Source organism: Lepisosteus platostomus, chromosome 20 (assembly GCF_059453375.1).
Source record: "Lepisosteus platostomus isolate fLepPlt1 chromosome 20, fLepPlt1.hap1, whole genome shotgun sequence".
Taxonomy (NCBI): Eukaryota; Metazoa; Chordata; class Actinopteri; order Semionotiformes; family Lepisosteidae; genus Lepisosteus; species Lepisosteus platostomus.
In genome coordinates, this window is record NC_142630.1 from 13,499,663 (window position 1) to 13,520,735 (window position 21,073).

A 21,073-nucleotide genomic window follows, 5' to 3' on the forward strand; every position below is an offset into this window, starting at 1 on the left:
CATCTCCTCTGAGCTCATGCCTGAGGTTTCTCACATCGCCGAGCCCTTCACTCGTGGTTTCCCGAGCTCAGTGAGCTTCACATTCAGCAATCAGTATTATTTTCTAAACAAAGAAACTATTAGTAAAGCATGTTTTTATAATAGGTCTGTGGCACTGACTTCCTCCTTTGCGATAGATCAACCGAGAACACAATTCCAATCATAGCAGGCACTGACAAGAGTTGTGACAAAGTAAGAGAAATAATATCGGGTGGTGAACTGATTTAAGAGTTAAAAATTACAAGTCTATATGTGTAATGGAATATATATAAACCAGAATCAAATCACTATCCTTTCATCTTAATCTATTTCTTAAATAACCTGAGGGATGCTAAAAGGTTTAGAAAGAACACACCTTTAAAATATATTTAAGCAACGTCATAGTGTCCCTGTGACCTACATGATAGTTTTTTTTAGGAACCTTGCATATTGGCTCAAGCCCAGACTGTGGTGTTTCTCTGAGCCAAGATGGCTTCTGAGCAGGCAGGGATCTGGAAGCAGGTGAGCATTATTGAGGTGGACACACCAGGGCATTCCACATGAGGATTGTAGGGCTTTCGGGATTGGTTCCCATGCAATTAACCAAGCCCCCGTATTTAACGAAGAGGCTTATAAAAGTGAACCCTTGGTGGAAAACATTTAGATTGTGTTTTGAGTTGGAGAAGAACAGGAGAATTGTTTCTTGTGAGTTGTATTGTCAGTGTGCCTGTAGCTCTGGGTATTGAGATCTGTTTGAGAAGAGCAAGATGTCAATGGTTTAGAAAACTCAACCAGAACACCATTACTGAAGTCAGCTCATCATTTGTGGGACTTGAGAAGCTGTACTGTGACTTGGAGATGCAGTAGGAAGTGCTACACGTACAAGATAATGTGTGCTCGCCAGCTCCTGGGTGAGTCGATATAGAGAAAATGGCCTTTGCAGATCTCTTAATTGGTAATACTGACTGGAGATGTTGCATGCAAAAATAAGCTCATCTTGTCCACATTGCTTTCTCTATTTCAAGGACTTGGTTTAGATGAGGGTTAGCTGGCTGCTCTCATGTACGGACTCTGAAGGCTGTACAATCTTAGTCACGAGACTATGAAACTGAGGCTTCATGGGTGTGGGCATTACCTTGCGTTGATCCGTCCAGCATGTGTTGGCAGCACACTGTTGGCAAAGACTAGATTCCACAAGAACACCATTCCAAGGGACTAGTTTTGTAGGCTCTTGAGGAAAGCTGTATATTAGGAAGAACCTAGTTGTGTTCCCATCTTGGGGATACAGAAACCCAGCTTGCTGCTGCACAGTCAGTGAGGAGCGATCCCTCCACTGAAATCCCAGGTAGGGCACTGCTATGGTTACTTCACTGCTGAAATGGGCAGAAATTGAAGGTCCTTTTAGGTAAAATGACTGGGTTATTGGACTAATGCTTTTGTGCTGAAGTGAGTTTCCTAGCAGCAGCAGTATCTCCACTGGACAAGTGTGGGATGGTGTGGTTATTTTCCAATGATGGCTCGTGATCTGGGTAAGGTTGAGGAGCTTGTTCCCTCAAAGCTTGTAAATCCAGGGTAGGGGTGTTGCTGGTATTGAACTGCTATTCTAAGACAATGTACAATGACCACATGTCGGGACTTGTTTGTGTAACACCTCTCCTTTTCTCTTGAAAACTGTGCTACAAAGAGCCCTGTTGATCACATGGGAAGGAGGGAGACTGGCAACTGAAGCTCTAGAATGGGACATCCTCCACACTGCATCTGTAATATGGTTTGTATGGTGATCCCTGAGCTTGAGAACTGTATCATGTCTGCAATAAAGTTGAGATGTCCTGAAGTCTCATTGTAAATGGCCATTAGCTTGTCTGCTGGTCCCACTAACAGGAGGGATTTACCTTGAATGGTCTTTTTTGTTGCAATTGTTTTTTTTTTTTTTTTTTTACATCAGCTAGATGGTTAATCAAGGTCCTTAAATTATCATCTTCTAGTTAAGCATAGAACCTGCTGGGTTCAGGCTCTCCAAAAGGGGTGTTTAGAGCTCTTGGCTTAATCTAGAGCATACACAGGTTTTCCTGAAGTGCAGTGAGGAGTACATCTACTCTAGTGGTCTTTTACCATTCTTCCTTGAACAGGGGCTGTTGAATGAAAGTTACCATTCTTCTTTGGATAACTACCCCACTTATGCCATTGTGGGGGCAGGCATCCATGCACTTGATAATTGAACATCCATACAGAATGCAGGGGCTTTCACAAAGCTTGCATGAGTGTCACCTATACAACCATTTCCTGGAGACACTTGAGCTGGGAGACCGAAGCTGCACCTTAACATTGCAGGACCTAATAGCCTCCTCTTTGTGGTTTGAGGGGTTGTAGCCATTTCACTACTGCATAAAAAAAGTCAGACTAAGTCCTTTTCTATAGATAGTACTTTACATGTCAGCTGGCATTATATTTGTCAGGGAAATACAGCACAAATGGGAGACATTAACCATACTGTAACAATAGACCCTTTGCTACCTAGAGAAGTAAGAAATTAAATGAATATGAAACAATGTCTAGGTTGTTAGTCTAGACTAGATTTTAGTGCCCCTATTCTTACTTTCTATAGACCTAGCATAAACAGGTGGATGATATGAACACCTTACAGAAGGTAAGATGGAAGAGCACCACATCCAGGTCTCTTGCACGCCACACCACTTGCAGTAATGGTATGGACTTCTAGGTTTCATACCAGTTCTGAGTAGTCAGACTTGCTTAATATAGATTAGTTGTTTTTTTTATTTGTTTCCTTGCTGAAGCGGTGAGGAATTTTTCTTGTGGGGCCTCAGAAACCAGAAACACGGTCTGTCAGCCGGGGGGAGGGGGGATTGTTCCTTTATTTGCTATTGGCCAGTTGCTCATATACCGAGGAGCTGTTCCTATTGGTCAACAAGAGGAAACGTCAATTCCTATTGGCTCCACACAAGGAGCTGAGCATCCAATTATATTGTTTTCTAAGTAGCCGGTGCCAGCGCTGGATGATGATCTTCATAGACTGGTCTATGAAGGAAATGTATGTTTCTGAAAGTATAGAACGGATAGGATTACAAAGACAAACTTTATTTAAATTAAAAGCAACCTTCCGTCCTTCCCCTGAATCATTTTTACATCTTCATACAGTAAATGCTCTTAGCATTATAATGACCGCAAACAGGTTAGAGTAGAGCTCTCATAGGTGTCTTGTTTGAAAACAGAATCCACCATCCTTGTGAACAGGTATAATATATATTAGTTTCTCGTATGGTGTTTATTCCGACCATACGTTGTTTTGTGCAAACGTGGCCGTTTCGGTTTAAGTGCCGAGGTGCGCCCGGCATCGTATACACATCTAGGCATAATTTTAATAGTGTGGGATTTAAATCAGTTACTATGCTCGTTTTAATCCCTAACTATAGATCACGTCATTGCAATGAAAACTACGTAAAAGGCCGTCATCTACAACATATGAAATGTTTAAAAGGAATAGAATTTGAATTTATAGCCTTGTGTCGTTGACAAAAATAGTCCGTTATTGTCTACACTTGAAGCATGACGGTTTAAAAAAAACTAGATCTATGTTCAATTATTTTATGTAAAAAGTTTAAAATATTTCCGATATTTCCTTTCATGTGTGAGAGACTACCAAGGTCAATTTAGTACATAGTGCCCCTTAAAAAACAATTTCCTAGTGGAATCTTTAAACGTCTCTAGATTTGATATTTAAAACGGACAGAATGTGAAACTTATTACTTCTTCAGATTAAAACAAAATGTTGACACAGATCCAAAGTATAAGATGTGCCAATTAAAGCCTCTTTCAAGAACGTGCAAATGTTCGCTTTTTAAGGCTAAACCCGCAACTCGTGCGATGACGGCATGATATTAGAAACAATTTTCCTGTTCACAGAAATAGACAGAAATTACTGGTATGAAAGACAAAATCGACCGTCCCCCGGCAAACATTGAAACAAAACTGCAGACATTCATACTCTTGCATCCAGTGACAGAGAGCTTGAATTTTCCATAGGAGGTTACTAGCGGTCAAAGCAGCCTGCATAGTCACGTGACCCCCCCCCCCCCCAAAGGCCCTATATCTCAGGAACGAAAGCACTAACAAAAGCAGTGGGTGTCATCGTTTGTGCTTGAGCTGTTTGTGGCTGGGATAACAGCAATCTTGCCGTTTCACATATACATTTCAATCATCCTAAACCTGTGATCTAAAGAGAAGGAACTATTCAAAAGGATAACAGAGTAACAGATCATTTTGTGCATGTGCTGGAAATGGTGCACTATATACATACAAAACATTTAAATATACATTTATTACTATAATAAACCTATAACTTTAACCAAAATTTATCTAAAGTTAATAGTAATGGCAGTAACTATAAACCAAGTGCTAATATTCTGCTTGAGAATTCTGCTAATATTATGCTTTAGTTTGCAGATGGAAATCGGGTTACTTTATATTGTTCTTGTTGGAGTTAAAACTGAAACCACTTTTCATCCGATTGCTCCAGTTCACCTGTGAGGTTTCACCACAGCGTGACACAAAAGCTTAAATGTAAAATCATAGCTACTAGGAGAGGGTTCTCCCAATAATGATCCGAGAGAGGCCAAGGTTTTAACAAATGTCTACAGGGCCTGGAACTGAATAATCAATAAAACTGAATATTAACTAATTTAGAGATCATTAGGGAACATGTCATAATACTGTATCCTTCAGCCTCTAAATACTGGTCTTCTCTTAAGCATATTCCTTGCTTAATTCACCAGTTTCTTAGCAAATGATCCTAATCATGAAACAACAAGCAATCTAAGGTAACCTAAAAGAACTGGTCCTGGAGATCCCCAGTCAAATGTTTGGAACTACAGTAGGTACTATAAACTAGAAGAAATGCAGCATATTGTATTTTCATATGATGACAATTTGTATACAACATGTCAGCAGAGTCTGTATACTTTGCAAAATAGTTTTATTTTTTATGCTCCTGCCCATGACAAATCCAAGCTGGACTATGTCCTCAGCATCTCAGAAAATGTAAAAATAATGAAAACATTAAAACGTGATCAGAACAAAAGAATAGAAAAACCTGCCACATTTCAAACCCATCTTCGTGTGGCCCATGGTCACAGGGTACTGAAACACAACTGTCAACACCTGGAGCCATCAGACGATCCTGCAGCATTGTGGGTATTCAGCGGAGCACAGTCCCTGCCCTCAGTGCATCACAACTCCTCCATCAGCTTTCTCTGCTGCGTCCAACATCCAAGCTCAGTGATAAGTGCTTTGCTTTTGCCATTTTAAATCATGGCAGAGAGCAACAGTTTAACAAGGAGGAAAGGGTCTGGGAGAGAAGTACTTTCAGTCCAAAGGAGTCATGAGTAGCTGCAGCTCCTTGAAGGCACTTCCATGCCGTCCCACCTGGCCAGCTTTATTCTTCACAACGTTACTCAGGTTCTTCAGCTGCTTGTAACATGCCTTACACTTCTGATGTCTGCGAGGGAGGGTATCAGACAGTTCAGAGGAAGAGAGGTTAAAAATGCATGCAGCAACAATGTACGCCACATCAATAACATTTCTTATCTTAACATTAAAGATGTTTTTTTGATATATGCAATCCATTTATTCATTTTCTAATCACTTCTTCCATTTCAAAGTCATGCCAAAGAGAGCTATTGAAGAGACAGTAAAACTGTCCTTTTATTTTCCAAAAGACAGGAGTTCTCACCTTTCTTCCCTTGTAATATCAACCCCAACAGAAGGGGGTGCAGTCAGAGTGTCAGAAATCAGGGGCCAAAAACGTTTCAGGATGAGTCTTAATGAGGTGCAGCCTGTTTGGACATAGCTGAGAAGCACAAGGAGAGTAACATTTTATTCTTCAGGGCAGAACATTGTGGGAGCAGGTCTTCAAATTTTACTTTAAAATGGATAACAGGATTCAGTACCAAACGTCCTGATCATCTGATATTATAATCAGTAGCATTACTTTAACAAGCAAAATATATTTAAGGCAAACAATTTCCAAAAAATGAATTTTGATAATACTGAATTAATCCAGTATTATCCATTTTAATTAAATAAAAATGATTCTGTTAATATTAAAAGTGGATATAAATGAAATGGAGCTGGAAGTTTCAGTAAGGAACTTGCCTTGATCTCTCTGGATTGTCTACTCACCTCTCATACTTGCTTTGCAGCAGCTCCTCAATCTGGGGGAGGATAGATGTGCAGAGGTCCAGTTTCCAAAGCGATCTTGAAGAACAGAGAAATTATATTTGTCTCCAGCGTTTATCATAGAAGTATGAGTTTTATTGACTTTTGGGTTTTAACTGCACTTCCTAGTTTCAATGCGTTTCTAGCTAAAGAACATCTTGCATCCCCAATCAATAAGTTAAGCAAAAGCTGTGATCTGTAGCCTTAACACAAATTCTATAAATGTTAATTAAAGGCAGTTTATTGGAAAGCATTCAATGTGCAGCATGATTTGAATATAATTTCCTTGCTTTTAACCTTAATATTTCTCATAATATCACAGTGCAAAAGGTACATTTGCTTTCATTCCCTAGTATATTAAAAGGCTGGGGAAGTGAAAGCAGCAATGTTATAACTCAAATACAATGTGGAAAAATGTAAGAATCTGCTTCATGAAAAAAAAGCCTAGCCTACATGTAATGAGATGCTATCCTGAAGATCTGAATACAGCAATTTAGAAAGCACTGAAGCACCACTCACGGTTTAAGGTTGATAATGTTTAGGATGTCGACCACAATAGAAAGATCATTTATGGAAATCGCAGAGTCCAGGGAAGTCTGAAACAGGAAGGCAGCAGATAAAGTTTAAATCAAGCAGGTAGTTGTCTACCTGAAAAGTCTGAATTTTGTTACTCAAGCAATGTCACAAAGTCACAAAAAAAATCAAACTTTTTTTCATATAATAAAAAACGTACAATTGAATAGTCTTCACAGGCTCTACACACTTGCCTTCATATCCCCACAGCTCCACACAGCTCTGACTGTATCCAAGTTCTTAAGGCGACTAGACAGCATCACACGCATGGTGTCATGACCTTTTCTTATCTGAGTCAAGGCATCATCATCGTTCAAGGTTGGTTGCTTGTTACTTTTTGCTGGCTAAGGAGACAAAATCAACATTCATTAAGGAAAAAAAAATATGTATACACCTCACCTCCAACAAACCACACACGCATTATAGGACCGGTAGGAAAACAGACGTGTCCAGCTGTAGCTTTGGCTCCAATGCCAAGAAAGAAGCGCTTGGCAGACGTACTGGGAGGAAGTCGGCCACATTCAGCCCAATGGGTTCATTCCGTGAGGCGAGTATGACAGCAGGCTCAGCAGGCTTCATCCCCGCCACTGGCCGGTTGGCTGGGTTAATCGCAGGCAATGGGCGACTGGTAGGGGGCGCTATGGCCGGATCCACCCGACTGATAGGGGTAGATGTTGTTATGGCTGGTATTTTAAGAATCTCAGGCTGTAATGAAAGGAAGGATGAATAATTACATCACATAAAATCATATACCATCCATGCCCTGTTTCAGGAGCCTGAACAGCTTTTATTCTTGGTGTTCTCATGTTCCACTGGTTGTGCTTTTACTATATATCTGATATATCTGCAGAATCCCAGGATTTATCTCTCAGTTAGCTTATAACATTTAAAAATGGAAAAAGGTTTATATATTGGAACACAAATCCAGAATATTAAATAAAATATACTGTTTTTATTAGCTGCTGTATTTTTTCAATAATTAGAATTTGTGGTTCAACACCTACTGCATGTTTGTCTGGAATGGGAGTTATCTCAATTGCAGAGTTTGGCTTCACTGGAAACGTCTCTATAAAGAAGAGAAACAGGCAATGCCAAAAAATATATTGAAATCAAAGAACTTCAATTAAGATGAACTTATATTTCCTCTATTAACAGTGTACTAGTTATATGCTACCATTTTACATTCAAGAGGAACACCATAAAAGGCTACCCATCAAAGATAAAAAAAAATGTCCCCGTTTAAACAAGACAAGGATTGGAGAGAATACCCTAAATGAAAACATCTAAACCTGAAAAATGTCTGCTTAGGTACTTCCACACATCTTAGCTTAAAAAAGATTTTTTAAAAGTGGAAATAAGTTGAAAGTGGAGCATTTTCCACCACTTGCTCTCATAATGCCAGTGCTCTGTGAGGAAATACATTTCTCACATATTTCAGGTTAAATAATAACAATATGCACTCATACTCAAGAATAATTTATCCCGTGAAACCCACCATCTTCCAGGGGTGCAGGGAAGGGCTCACTCTTCTTAGGGGGGGTGCGAGCTGCGAAGTGAACAAGAGAGTCACATATGTCCACAGACGGAGAAAAATAAGGTCAACAACATTAAATACTGTGAAAATTCATGTTGACCCAAACATGGCGTCCCGATGTTCTCTGCAAAAGGTCAAAGCACATGAAATACTGAAAAATGAAATTTTGCCGGAAGACAGTGAGCAAACTGGGGACAATAACAGAAAAGCTGTGAATAAAGTAGAAATAAGAAGCAGCAGCAAAGGGAGATGCAGGTTTTGGGTGCGTGGCTGCGTACATATTGCACTCTTTGGCTGGAAGATCTCCTTGTAATCCTCCGCATTGCGGATCTCGGCGGTGGACTCCTTCTCGTCGCGCTCCTCCTCGCTGCTGGGGCTGCGCCTCTCCCCTTCGGGGCTGCGGCGCTCACTTTCCGAGTTCTGCTTCACCCTGAGCAGGGACACAGTCGGGCACCATCATACATTTCAGGCTTGAAGGAACATGCGTACGGTTGACAGGCAGCACTGACGATGATGCAGAATACACTGTCTGACACCAGGGGAAAAACACCTGAAGACTAGGCCCTTTGAATACTGCGAGATTTTAATATGCATCAGTTTCAAAGCATATAGGAGATATATACTGTATGTAAAGATACAAACAACAATTGTAGTTCATTTCAGAAAAATAAAACGTGATGAATCGCAGGTAATTTAGTATGCAGAATACTGGCTTAAAACCGCTGAGTACGGGATGGGGTTGATAGAGCGGTACTAATGCCATCTTCACTAGCATAGCAGAGGCCGCTGTAGGAGTAGGGATAGTTACCTCTGTTTGCTACAGGTTGTGAGTGGACGCTCATAATTGCGCCGAATTGTAGCACCCTTGGCAGGGGGCTCACTGAGCGGCTTGTCGTCCTGAACCAGACTTTGAATCACAGAACCTGACTTCTTCACTCGGTTCAGGTCCACAACATGGGAGGAGACGACAGACTGACTGATGGACACTCCGATCTCAGGGCAGAGGGACAGAGCCAGAAATTACTGGACAGCATAAGATTTTATGCAGGGACATTTTATATCTGACATTAAATCATACATGTGAAGGATTAAAAATTCACAAATCCATCTAACATTTTAGGAGCATTTTGCTATAATCATTTAATTTATTAACTATGCAATTATTTTTTTACATCTATCAAAAAAGAATCAGGACAGCATTTGTGACTGTTAAATCTATTAAATACATCATTTAAGCTCTTGACAGTATTAACCAGGATACAACTTAACGAACAGCACAAAAGTACTTCTACAAAAAAAAACAGTAGTTTTGTTTTGAAAGCAATATCCATCACTACCTTTAAAATAGATCCGCCAATACATGTGAACGCACCTCACTGCATGTCAGCACTATGAGAAGCCCAAGAACTCAGCAGTCTGAATACATACCAGCTGGTTGTTGCAGAGGGCCAGGTCTGCCACCTTACCCCAGCTCACAGGCACCACATCAAAACAGCGGTTTGGCTCCCATCCATACACCCTGAGGCAGTCCTGGGAGCCACTGTACAGGCAGCACCCATCAGGGTTAAAGGCTATACATCTGGAGGTTGACCGGAAGAAAGGTCAAGTCAGAGAGAGCTCTGCAGAAGGCATTATTAAGGCAGAAATCTTAAATATTTTACACGGTGCAACACAAGCTCCTGAAAGCAGACCAAAGCTGATCCGGGATGAAAATGCACCAAAGATTCGGTTTTACAGGATTGCTAAAACTATCCTGCAGGGCCACATATTAAGGAAAGGAAACCCACCTGACGGGGCCCGTCTCTCCTTCAGTGGAGCCAATCATCTTAAACTTTTCCAGATCCCAGAGCTTTATTGTCCTAAATGAAAGGAGAAATGCAGGATCCGTTTTTGAAATTGAATTTGAACAGTGTAATAGATTTTAAATGTTGTGATGCTTTCTGTGCTTCACTATGTGAAAATCCAGAAGCATTACATATATTATACCAACTTAATAACCACATTCTCTCTTCCTATTTGTCTGTTAGGGGAGTAATTTCTTGAAGGCCAGACACGCGGTTATATACTTTGTTAATATCTCTAAACAAACAGTGTTCATAAACTTCATAAACTGTCAGTTTCCCACATTCTCCACAAGCAATGGTTACAAAAGGGGTTGCACCAAGTAAAAGAGATGAAGAAATCCAGCGTTCCTTCCACAACTGTACCTGTCTGAGCTGCCCGACGCCAGCAGGTACTCATTAGGATGAAACTTGACAATATTGACAGGGCCTGTGTGAGCTGTGAATTCAGTAATCATCTTTCCAGCTGTCAGATCCCATAGCTGAAAAAAGGATAAAAGGTCTCAAAATGACTCCTGCAGAAGGAACAAACTGTCACTTGATTATAGTATAAAATGTGAACAGAGGTGCCTCCATCTAGTGTACATCCATTAACAAACATTCAGCATTAAGACCCAAAAATCCATCTCTGGGGACATTAAAAAGGCCATGACCATAAGGGGATCATTGATTAATAATACAAATAGTCAATTTTAAAAAGGCTAAAAGTGCATATATTGCTACAAACCATTTACTGTACACTTGTATTCTGAACTTTTGCTTGGTTTGTTTTATTTAAAGGCTTTTAGATGGATAACCTAGTCAAATGCACATGCACAAATAAAAATGCTAAAGAAAGATAATGCACAAACATTGTGAATTACACAAAACTGATAAACTCAGGTGCAAGCCTACTCTGGAGCTCTTACTTTTACTGTGCTGTCATCACTTGCTGAAGACAGCCATTTCCCATCTGGACTGAAGGCCAGACACCTGACAGCCTGGGTGTGTCCCTGAGGAAAGAAGAGCACGGTCAGCTGAACATGCACACCAAACCAGGGAACACCTTCACAACAGAACCCATGGTGCACCCAGGATGGGTCTTTTATCATCATCAGGAAACCAGAATCATGAAGGGCAAACATTACAAATACAAAATAACAAAAAGGCACTTCTCGTTTACTGAAAACAATGTGCTGTGCACACCCCCTGAAATGGAAGTTTAACACTACTTTATAAGCCCAGAAAAAAAACAGATAGAAAAACATTTTTTATTTTGCATTGCAAAACGTAACACTAAACGATGACCATGAATGCTAACAAGAACTAAAACAAAAAGAAAAGCTTCTTTCCTCCAAGACAGGAAATTAAAAGGTTTCATCCACTAATCCAGGGAACCAACAAACCACACCCTCTAAATTAAAATTTCCATCATTGTGCCCAACATGAGATTAAAGAAGAGAAGAGATAATAATCCACCATGATAATCAAGCATCTACGCCTGATTATCTCAAAATAACACTTCATTTGTAATACAGTATAGTATATAAAATCCTAATTTATTAAGTGCAGTCTACGTGGCTGTGAGGTATTATAACACAGTAGGGTAATAATACTGCAGAGAACCATCACAAGCAGCTATATTCACTTATAACCAAATCCACCTCTTTAATGTTGCATGGTGGGGGTAGGCGAGAGCCTCATTCATTAACTAGATTCATCTCACAATCCTAGCCTGTTGCAAGTCCAGTTTGAAAGTGTTTAACAACCTTCAGCTCAGTTTCATCCCACTCTGCCTTTCTTCCATCCCAGACCCTGTCAGCTGGACTCAATTGTAAATAAGCAAATTCACAGATGTTGAGACCCTACCGTATTGCAACCAGACAATAATAATTGCACACTTTTTGCTTTTACCACTTTTTACAGCATAAATGTGGTTTTTCTTACCTTATACCTAAACACGCATCCTTTTCTTCTGATATCCCACAGCTATAAAACAAAAAATAACATTTAAACTCAAGTAAAAAAATAATATGTACAGGGTTTAGACTGCTCTACCTGCTCCAAAATAGAACATATTCGGTATGCATATATGCAACAATTTGCTTTCTCTGAGGTGAGGGTGCTATACAAGGCATCTCTCAAGGACAAGTATATGCTTTCGCAGAGTTAAGGGCCACCACGCACCTTGATATTTGTGTCCATCGAACCCGAAGCCACATAATCTCCAAATGGGTGGAAATCAAGGCTGCAGACATTTGCTTTGTGCCCAGATAGGTTCCGCAAAACTAAAGCAAAAAAGATATTTAGAGCATCATCTTCATACACTACATACAGCATTTCAAACAGCAGGCGCCAACAATTCAGACATCACAATCAGTTTTTTTGTGTACTATCATAAAATCTTTTGTTTTTTTAAACACGAAGAAGCTGAATAGTACTGTATTAAATCTTTCAGGATCTTTAAACAAGACCTAAAAATGTAAACATTTTATTATTTTTCATTTTTGATCTTTTTAAAAAACTTAATGCAACAAACTTTTTATTAACATGGCCCTATAATATTTTATAATGAGTATTAGTACTTTGTTCTGCAATAGGAACTGCTTTCTTGTAACAAACTAGGGTTTGTTACAATTTGTTACACATTTTTACTTTGGCTATTGACTTAACAAGCCAATTATCCCTGCTTTTAGTTAAAGAATTTCATAACCACAAACAATCCCTTTATTTGCTATAGTCCTTTCCACAACAGTTTGCCACAAAGCGCTTTACAGCACTTAACAACACGGAAACAGCAACCATGTGCGTTCCAGGAACATGAGAAATGAAACCTCTGGGGGTTAAGGACTTATCACTGAAAGAGCAATTCAAACTGGCTAGTATGTCTTCAGAAGTAAACCTCAGTAGACTTACTTTTGGCTGCTTCGAGGTCCCATACCCGCAAAGACCCTGACTGTGACCCAGCCACGACCTGCTCCTCAGAGCTATTGAACTGAATGCTCTCCACTGGGTTATTGTGGCCCATCAAACTCTGCAACAGAAGAACAATGACTGCATTCCACAATTCCAGTGTCCTCAACAGAGGACAAGTTTTATAGATAACATTGGAAGGTACAGAGAGGGACAATTCCCTCAGTTCCAGTCTGAGCAATCAACTAAACCTATTATTTCACATACATATCATGTGATGTGATATAAGATGTTTCTTAAGGTCAAACATTCATGGAGTAAAACAGCTGTATTACCAATGGCATAACTCAGATGTATTACAATTTTATCAGGACATTTTATGAAGCTGCAATGAAAGCTAAAGTTAGAAAGAAACGGATCAAAACAGATTGAACATAGTCATCTCTAGCAATATTCCATCTATCCGTGTCTCTCTGAGGCAACACAGAATGGAAAGGCAGTTTTTGAGAGACCAATAGGCCTAGGAAAAGACTTCAGAGCAGAGCAGTTTGCACAGAGCAGGCTGGTTACCATGATGCAGTTGGGCTTGTTGACAGCCCAGATGTTGACTCGACAGTCCTCCCCTCCGGTGGCCAGCAGCCGGCCAGACGTCTGCCCCAGAACCAGAGATGAGACATTGCTGGCGTGAGCAACAATCTCCTCTAGGAAAAGCAACATGTTGCACATTTAATCTACTTACTGTGTCCCAACAAATCTGCTCGATTTGGGAGCATGCATTGCTACTACAGAAGTCCTGCTCTGCAACTCACAATAAGATTCACATAAAATAATGCCGAAAGTCAGCATCTCACTCTGGTTGCACTCCTTCAACAACACTTGTTGACTTTCTGGTAAGATACACACATCAAGTCTAAGTGAATACAGTAATAAATTGCACATGTGATTAAGCAACGGTAATGAAACATAATATTATTAATCCAATGAGCAGCCTTTCAGTAAGCAAAAATTATCCCAAAAATCCCCATGGAAAATGTAAGCACTCACGCAGTTTCCAAGAAGTCTTAGTTGTGTTGGCTGCGGCCATGTCTGATGAGCATTTGTGTGCTTGGAGTAATCTTGGGGGAAAAGCAAAGTATCAGTTAACAGCAATGGCAATCACAAGTCATATTAACAAAATGGTAAATTGTTAGCATTTATAAGAGATTAGTGGACGGAAACCGATGTGGCATAGCCAAGTAGCATGCACATATTGCACAATACACATTAATTTGGGGATTTAATAACCATTGACTATTTTTAACTGTAAAAATAAAAATCGTCGTAAGGTCATCTCGACCGTCTGTTAAGTTTTAAATGAGACATAACTCCAATATAAAGTGAAGGTGCTGAATTACTAAGTGATGTTGCCTAGGTAACACTCGTCTTTTATGGTGACGAAGAATACTGTACTAATATTTGAAAAGCTTCTTTGCCAGCTGATATCAGCAGTGATAACAAGAGAATATTCTACACATTCGTAACGCAAAAGTGGAAAATGTAATTATAAGCGCGATGTACATGTTCAAACAAAGGATCAGTGGAAAACATTGAAAGACAGGTTTCAGAAATGCGGAAACTATTTCTTGGGCTGTAGAGAGATAGATGATGCCACTATATTTCCAAAACAAGTGCAGCAGAACAACCAAGAAGTCCAGTCGTTATTGATGGTATGGTTTTCTTTCACGACCTTTGCAGAAATTATAACCTACGGCAAAGGAAAAGTGCACCAGGTGCTGTTGTTTCCTGATAGTAAGAAGTTAAGAGTCTTCGTAGCGGCACCAAAGTACCTGTCCTGTTTAACCGCAAGTTCATATATCCTATTTTATTTTCCACAACCTTAAGTGGATTAAATTGTAACCAACTCAACCCACTACAGAATGGAGTAATACTAGAAAGTCCCCGCAACATGTAACAACTACTAACTTCAGTAAACAACGAACACAGCAAGAAAATAATACCGTACCGTTTCATCATCGATATAATAGGACACGAGAACTAGAGACCTACCGGTCCTTTATCTGTGTTCATCCAAACTTCCTGCAGCTCACACGTTCAGTCGTTGGACGCATCATTTAAAAAAAAAAGCACCGAATAGTTTTAACAAAAGCCAGCCATTTTTCCTGACTAGTTTATAACATGTCCTGCTTGTCATCCACTCGCCTTTACTGCCCACCCACCCCTCTCCAACGCAGATTCCTATTGGCCGATTCGTAACTACCAACCTAGCAACACAGCGGCATAGCTGCCTCCTCTGTCCACGTCTAGAAATAAGATAGTAGCCTTTCCTCAGCTTAAACGATTCACAGAAGCACCTATTTTATTAAATAGCCTTTTCAAGAGTCCATAAATACCCTTTTAACTGATATTTTTTAAAGTATCTATTCTCCGATCCACACCCCAACCCTCAGTCGCAGTAAAGTAAGTACCTTAGCAACAGGGTCAGCCAATCGGAAAGGGTGATATTCAGGGCAGACGGGTCACGCAGCTTCCTGTTCGTGGCGCGTGCGCGTGAGGCAAAGCGCTCAGTTCAATTTTCCCAAATTTTACTCCATTCAGAGCTCTTTTCTAATCATACCTGCTGTACTCAATGTTGAAATGTTTGCAAATATATAATAGGACACTAGCAGACATGGTAACGTTGTACTTTCTTTTTAAGTTGCCATATGCTTGGAAACCTAAGGCTACGCTACGTTTCTGAGTGACATTTTCTAAATGTTGAAAGCAACAGACCTCTTGCAGTGCAACGTTTTCTATGAAAGGTACAGAAAAAAACAACCCTCTCCTAAAGATCTAACATTTCCGGCATTAAATTCATAGCACAAATTGAACATGTTTTTTTAGTACTATTTTTAGTACTAGTATAAACTAGTGCCTATTTTCAGCATAAGTGTTGTTACCCAATTTAAATCACACAAAAACTTTCAGCACAACAAAAACACAGACTGCAATCCAATATTGTAGAATTGCAGGATACGATCAATTCAGTCTAATGACAGCACGAACCGAGCAGATAATTGTCTTTTTATTGAAACAGCTTTTTTTTTTCTATTTACATTAAGACATTACACTTTATCACGCCGTGCCGAGACGGCTCCGCGAATCATGCTTTTCCCCGTGTTCTGCAATCTGCAGAAAAAGGTACAGACCTCGCATATGTATTTTGCAAGCTGTGAACAATAGCGCTATAAAATATGACCCAATACTGATTCCTGACAGATGAATGCAATAGGCAAGCATTTCTTTAAGGAAATATGGGATGGAGGCAATGATTCATTAAAAAAAAGTAAAATTGAGAACCGCTACAGGGGCACAATCATTTGGTCTGCAAGAACCTGTTAAATTGCCTTTAATATTTGGATTTAAGCACCATATATGAGTCCATTAATGCACCCTAATGACCACCATGAATTATATCCAAGAAGGTGCAAAATGCATCTGTCAACATGTTTGTCCATTTTTTGTGAGCACTAACAGGCATGTGGTTTTGACTGAAGAGTGTAACACATGCAACTGTGTATATAAACCAAAAATTAAAAATTAAAATTAAAATAGCACTAATCATTTAACAGTTTCACCAGGAAGCTTTTCAAACTTTCTATTATTTAACAGATTTAAATTTCAACCACTTTGAGTTTGTAGGATATCAAAGGCACTGCTTAGTAAGACAGTAGCTATTTAATGTATAGTAACAATGTGAACAGCAGAAATGAACAAATCATGTGAAGAAAAAAACATTTTTCTGGTTTCAAACCAATAAAGTTATACTAAGACCATTACTTAAAAGCATGACAGTATTACTTAAAGCAAAACAGTGCAGCTCCACAGATTCCACAATTTTAAAGCCCTGATAATTACAGCATGGTGTCCCAGACACAAATTATGCTAACATAACTAAAAGGGCACCTTAATGCGCCTTTTTGAACCTCAAAATCAGATTCCAATCCGTTTGGCTGAATCCATTCAGTCATCCAAGAAACATCAACTCCAATAATACAGGGCTAGTCAAAATGATGTCAACAAGTATAAATGCCAATTATTTTACTAAAGTTTCATTTTCTCCTCCACAGATGGCGAAGGATTGTAAGGTAACCATTAGAAACTTTGATATTTATGCTTTCGTTTGAAACCTTGTCACAGTAACCATTGTAATTAATTTGGAATAAACTGTCAAAGTTGCCGACAGCATTTTGACTCACCCTGTACTGATGCGACGGTCAGTATTATTAAAATCATTATAGTCGTGGGGTAACGGTCTTCAGGCTCGGCATGGCAGTGTGATATGAGTTAATTTATACAATACCAGCAGTGTAATCCTGGGCAGCATCTCTAAACTGCCGCAGTGTGCCAGCATGTATGGGTGCCATATGAAGGAGGGCATCCCCTCCAGGGTTGAGTCCAGACTAGCAGCCCCAGTGTTCTGGAACTGGCCCTGGGGTGCAGCTTTCTGCTAATGAATGGGTGAAACAGTGCTCCTGTGTATAGTTGTTGCATAAGACATAGTAGAAATACCAGTATCACCGTGTAACTGATGTCCCTGTACTGCTCAGATGAATTAATATGTGCATTCAGAGCATTTATTTCCTCCTTTCCTTTTGATCCCCATGGGTATCCAGCACTGTCTCCACAGGCATGGACAAATGCCTTAAAACAAATCCTTCTTGTCTTGTCAAGTGTACACCAGTAAGATCTTTATTTCTGTAAGCTCTACGCCCCCCCCCCCTCCCAAAAAAAATCTTTCTGAATAATTTAAAATGGATAGACTCTCACTTCTGTATGCCTTGTGTATATATGCTATTTATAAAAACCAGTAACTCGGAGTTAGAATCTTTTCATTTGTCGTCGCTCCTGTCTTCTCTGCTTCTTCTCGTTCACCTCCTCGTTGGCAGCTGGGGACTCAGCCGAAAACCAGGGTCCCAGGAAGTTCACCCACAGGAGATAGAGGGCTCTCCCTGGGGCCTGCCACAGCACAGGGAGAGAAGCAAAATAAGACACCAAGCTGCCATTTTACACCAGCAGGGCACGCATCATTGTGAAGCACTTTTCTTGAAAAGAACAGGGGCCCGTCACGGAATATGGGCCACATTTTCAGATTTGAATTTGCAAAAACAATCAAGAACTGATTTTGAGGCTCTCACACATGAGAGATAAAACCTCTAGGAAACTCCTACATCTTGCTTCTGCACATTCTATGTTTTGCAAGATTTGTCCATTCAAATCTCATAACCATGATAACTACATTAAAAGACAAAAGACAAAAATATAGTTATCTAAAAGAAATCAACTTACCAAGAGCCAAAGGTACCAGAAGTACATAGATATTGTGCTGAGGACCTGCACAATGGCTGTTAGTAAAATCACATCCTTCAGGTGCCTGAAAAGTAACACAATCCAACAGTCAAGCCCCATAAAAGACTGTCAATACAGAAGTATACTCTAAAATTCAAATCTCAGACTTCATAAATATATCCCTTCTTCAGAAAATGTTACTTTAATTGGCCACAAATATCTTTCAATACAGTTTCCATTACATCTGCTAACAAAACTTTAAGTACAGAACCTTTAAAGATCATCCATTTAAAAACCGATTCTGTTTGCTAGCCAGAATTCTCCATTTATCCCATATAAAAGGGGAAAAAAACTGTTTCTTAAAAACAATTAACTACAGTTAGCTGAGCAAAAACCTACAATATGCAAAGGGAATACCTACATACGTCTACAGACACAGAAAAATATTCACCAGGGACGGAAATGTGTTTTTACAGAGCAGCTCCTGCTCACCTACCCCACTGCAGACTGAAAACTCACTCTGCCATTCCCTGCTCCATGTTGAGGTCTATTCCCCCATCCAGAAGGCTGCCGTCCTCGGAGAACGTGGGTTTCGCCATCGCAGACATGGACCGATAGCTGGCTCCATACACCATCAGCGCAAACACCAGCAAGGCCTACCACACAGAGGTGAGCTATTATTAGACCAAGCAGACCCAGTTTGTGTTCATTTACACAGCTGGGCTGGAATCATCTGAGTGCAGTGCCAAGGGATGAGCCCCAAACCTTCTAGTTACATCTCCAAACCAGTACTCCACACCAGTGCCCCCAGTTCAGTCACCAGTACTTGTTACCCTGACAGATGTGCCTGTCAACTTAAAACTGAGCTGCTCTAGAATTCTACCAGAATCACTTGTTAAAAGTCCCACAGCCAAGCTATCTAGCAGAGTTTTTTTAAATCTATACAGGAAGAGATGAGGGGGTAATGGAAGCATTTTAAATAAAGATAATAAAAACGCACAAAGCATTTCCAGTCTGCAAACTGTTAGATGCAATATCCTCAAAAGATTGCCAGAACCCCAGCTACACCAGCTAGTTCAGTGGTTTTGCAATTACTTTTTCAGTATGTAGAGACTGACTCTTTAATAGTACTAAATTCCTTGTTCAATTAAAGGACAAGGTACAAATATTATAATAGTAATACAACTTTATTTAGAAACAACTTTCAAGAAATACCAAAACACTGATAAGTATTAGCTACATTTGTTTAACTGCGCTGTAAAGAATTATGTGTGTAAAAATGCTATCTTACCCATGTCCAAAATGATGCAGAACTAGAAAAAAGTAAGAGGTTCACAGCAGCAAATATCGCCTGCAAAAAAAAAAAAACAAGAAGCGAGTTTCCCGTTAGGTTATGAGAAGCATAATCCAAATGCAGTGCTAAACGACGTTATTAACAATCTTTTCATTTGTTATACCATATTTGACTTTCTTAAAACAATTGTTTAAACATCCAAATGCTACAAAGTAAATAAGATACTGTATTTTATTATTGTAAGGAAGGCATTAGCGGGTGGGGTCACTGAACGGGTGGTTACTTACATTGGCTCCTAAAATGACCCGCGTATAGAACTTCAGTGTGGCCGCATTGTCTTCGTAGATCTGCTTTTTGCCTTTTGTGGCAACCTTACCCTTAGGCTGCAATCAGAGAGAATTTGATTGTTATGCGGATCTCGACACTTCCGTTAGCCTTTCAGTGGGTACATTTTCTTACATTTTTTAACTAAATACCCTCTGTATGAAAACAGTTTCACGATCAGAGAAATTAAGCTCTATTTAAAATTATTCTTTTACAAAAATGGTCCCTCTGAACTCCAGAAAATAAAATAAAGGCGTACTCATTCACCCTCTTACACTAATCAAATGACTCATGTTAACTTCAGTTGAACGTAAGCATTGTAAAACCTGAAATCCGAGAATATTCTGCTTATTCCAAATGTGATCACAACGTACCGCCATCTTCTAAGTGATCCAACCCCTCTTATAACACCGGCTTGTAAATATTGCCGACTTGCTGACATCAAATTCCACAATTAAAAAAAACAAACAGTTTGAAATGTAACCGATATAACAGAAACTTAAGCTTTCCTTAAATTTAACACATCAGCATTAGCTGACAACACTTCCGGCGCACACCTCAAACGTCATCAGAAAGAAGTTCTGGCTGTACAAGTTCTACAGAAGCGTCCTCTATAGATGTAAAATGCACATGTTCTATACAGTGGCCAATTGGTCATGGTATATTAACACTAAGGTTTCTTCTAGCCTGGAAATGAAAAATATTGTACTACTGCAGTGTGCCTAAACAATTCAGGCTGTTGGTGTACCGTAGTTTGCGTTTGGCATCACAATTGTACATATTTATTTCCCCGCGAGTCCCGTCCTTTACACTGGGGTCAGAGTGTGGAGTTGGGTGGGAGTGCGAGTTTCCAAATGAACATGAGCTCAAATACACTTAAAGATACGCTATGCTTCGGCTCCTGCCAGCCAAAACATAACGAGTATTTCAATGCCTTTTTTTTACTTTTCAATGCAGAGCAAACCTCATATTCCTACAGTATTCGTTAATGAGAAGCGTAATCCAACTATGAATTACCTCTGAAACATCATGACAGTAGGC

General features: G+C 39.7%; 2 protein-coding genes across 2 annotated transcripts; both read right to left on the bottom strand.

Annotated features, from left to right (window-relative positions):
* Nucleotides 1-4,991: 4,991 nt before the first annotated feature.
* Nucleotides 4,992-15,546, bottom strand: katnb1 (katanin p80 (WD repeat containing) subunit B 1). Its single transcript, XM_088613812.1, has 20 exons — nt 15,136-15,546; nt 14,134-14,204; nt 13,660-13,790; nt 13,093-13,210; nt 12,364-12,464; nt 12,124-12,165; nt 11,106-11,189; nt 10,564-10,679; nt 10,144-10,215; nt 9,785-9,935; nt 9,165-9,349; nt 8,635-8,786; nt 8,318-8,368; nt 7,827-7,888; nt 7,324-7,527; nt 7,017-7,166; nt 6,769-6,845; nt 6,214-6,288; nt 5,765-5,881; nt 4,992-5,530 (listed from the first exon to the last, which is right to left on the bottom strand). Exons 2-20 carry the CDS (start codon nt 14,171-14,173, stop codon nt 5,398-5,400), a joined length of 2,061 nt encoding a protein of 686 aa, XP_088469938.1. The 5' UTR covers nt 14,174-14,204; nt 15,136-15,546; the 3' UTR covers nt 4,992-5,397.
* Nucleotides 15,547-16,128: 582 nt separating this feature from the next.
* tmem208 (transmembrane protein 208) lies at nt 16,129-20,598 on the bottom strand. The gene is made up of 6 exons (XM_088613918.1): nt 20,407-20,598; nt 19,996-20,091; nt 19,706-19,765; nt 18,934-19,070; nt 18,415-18,499; nt 16,129-18,084 (listed from the first exon to the last, which is right to left on the bottom strand). Exons 1-6 carry the CDS (start codon nt 20,410-20,412, stop codon nt 17,947-17,949), a joined length of 522 nt encoding a protein of 173 aa, XP_088470044.1. The 5' UTR covers nt 20,413-20,598; the 3' UTR covers nt 16,129-17,946.
* Between the last annotated feature and the right edge of the window lie 475 nt (nt 20,599-21,073).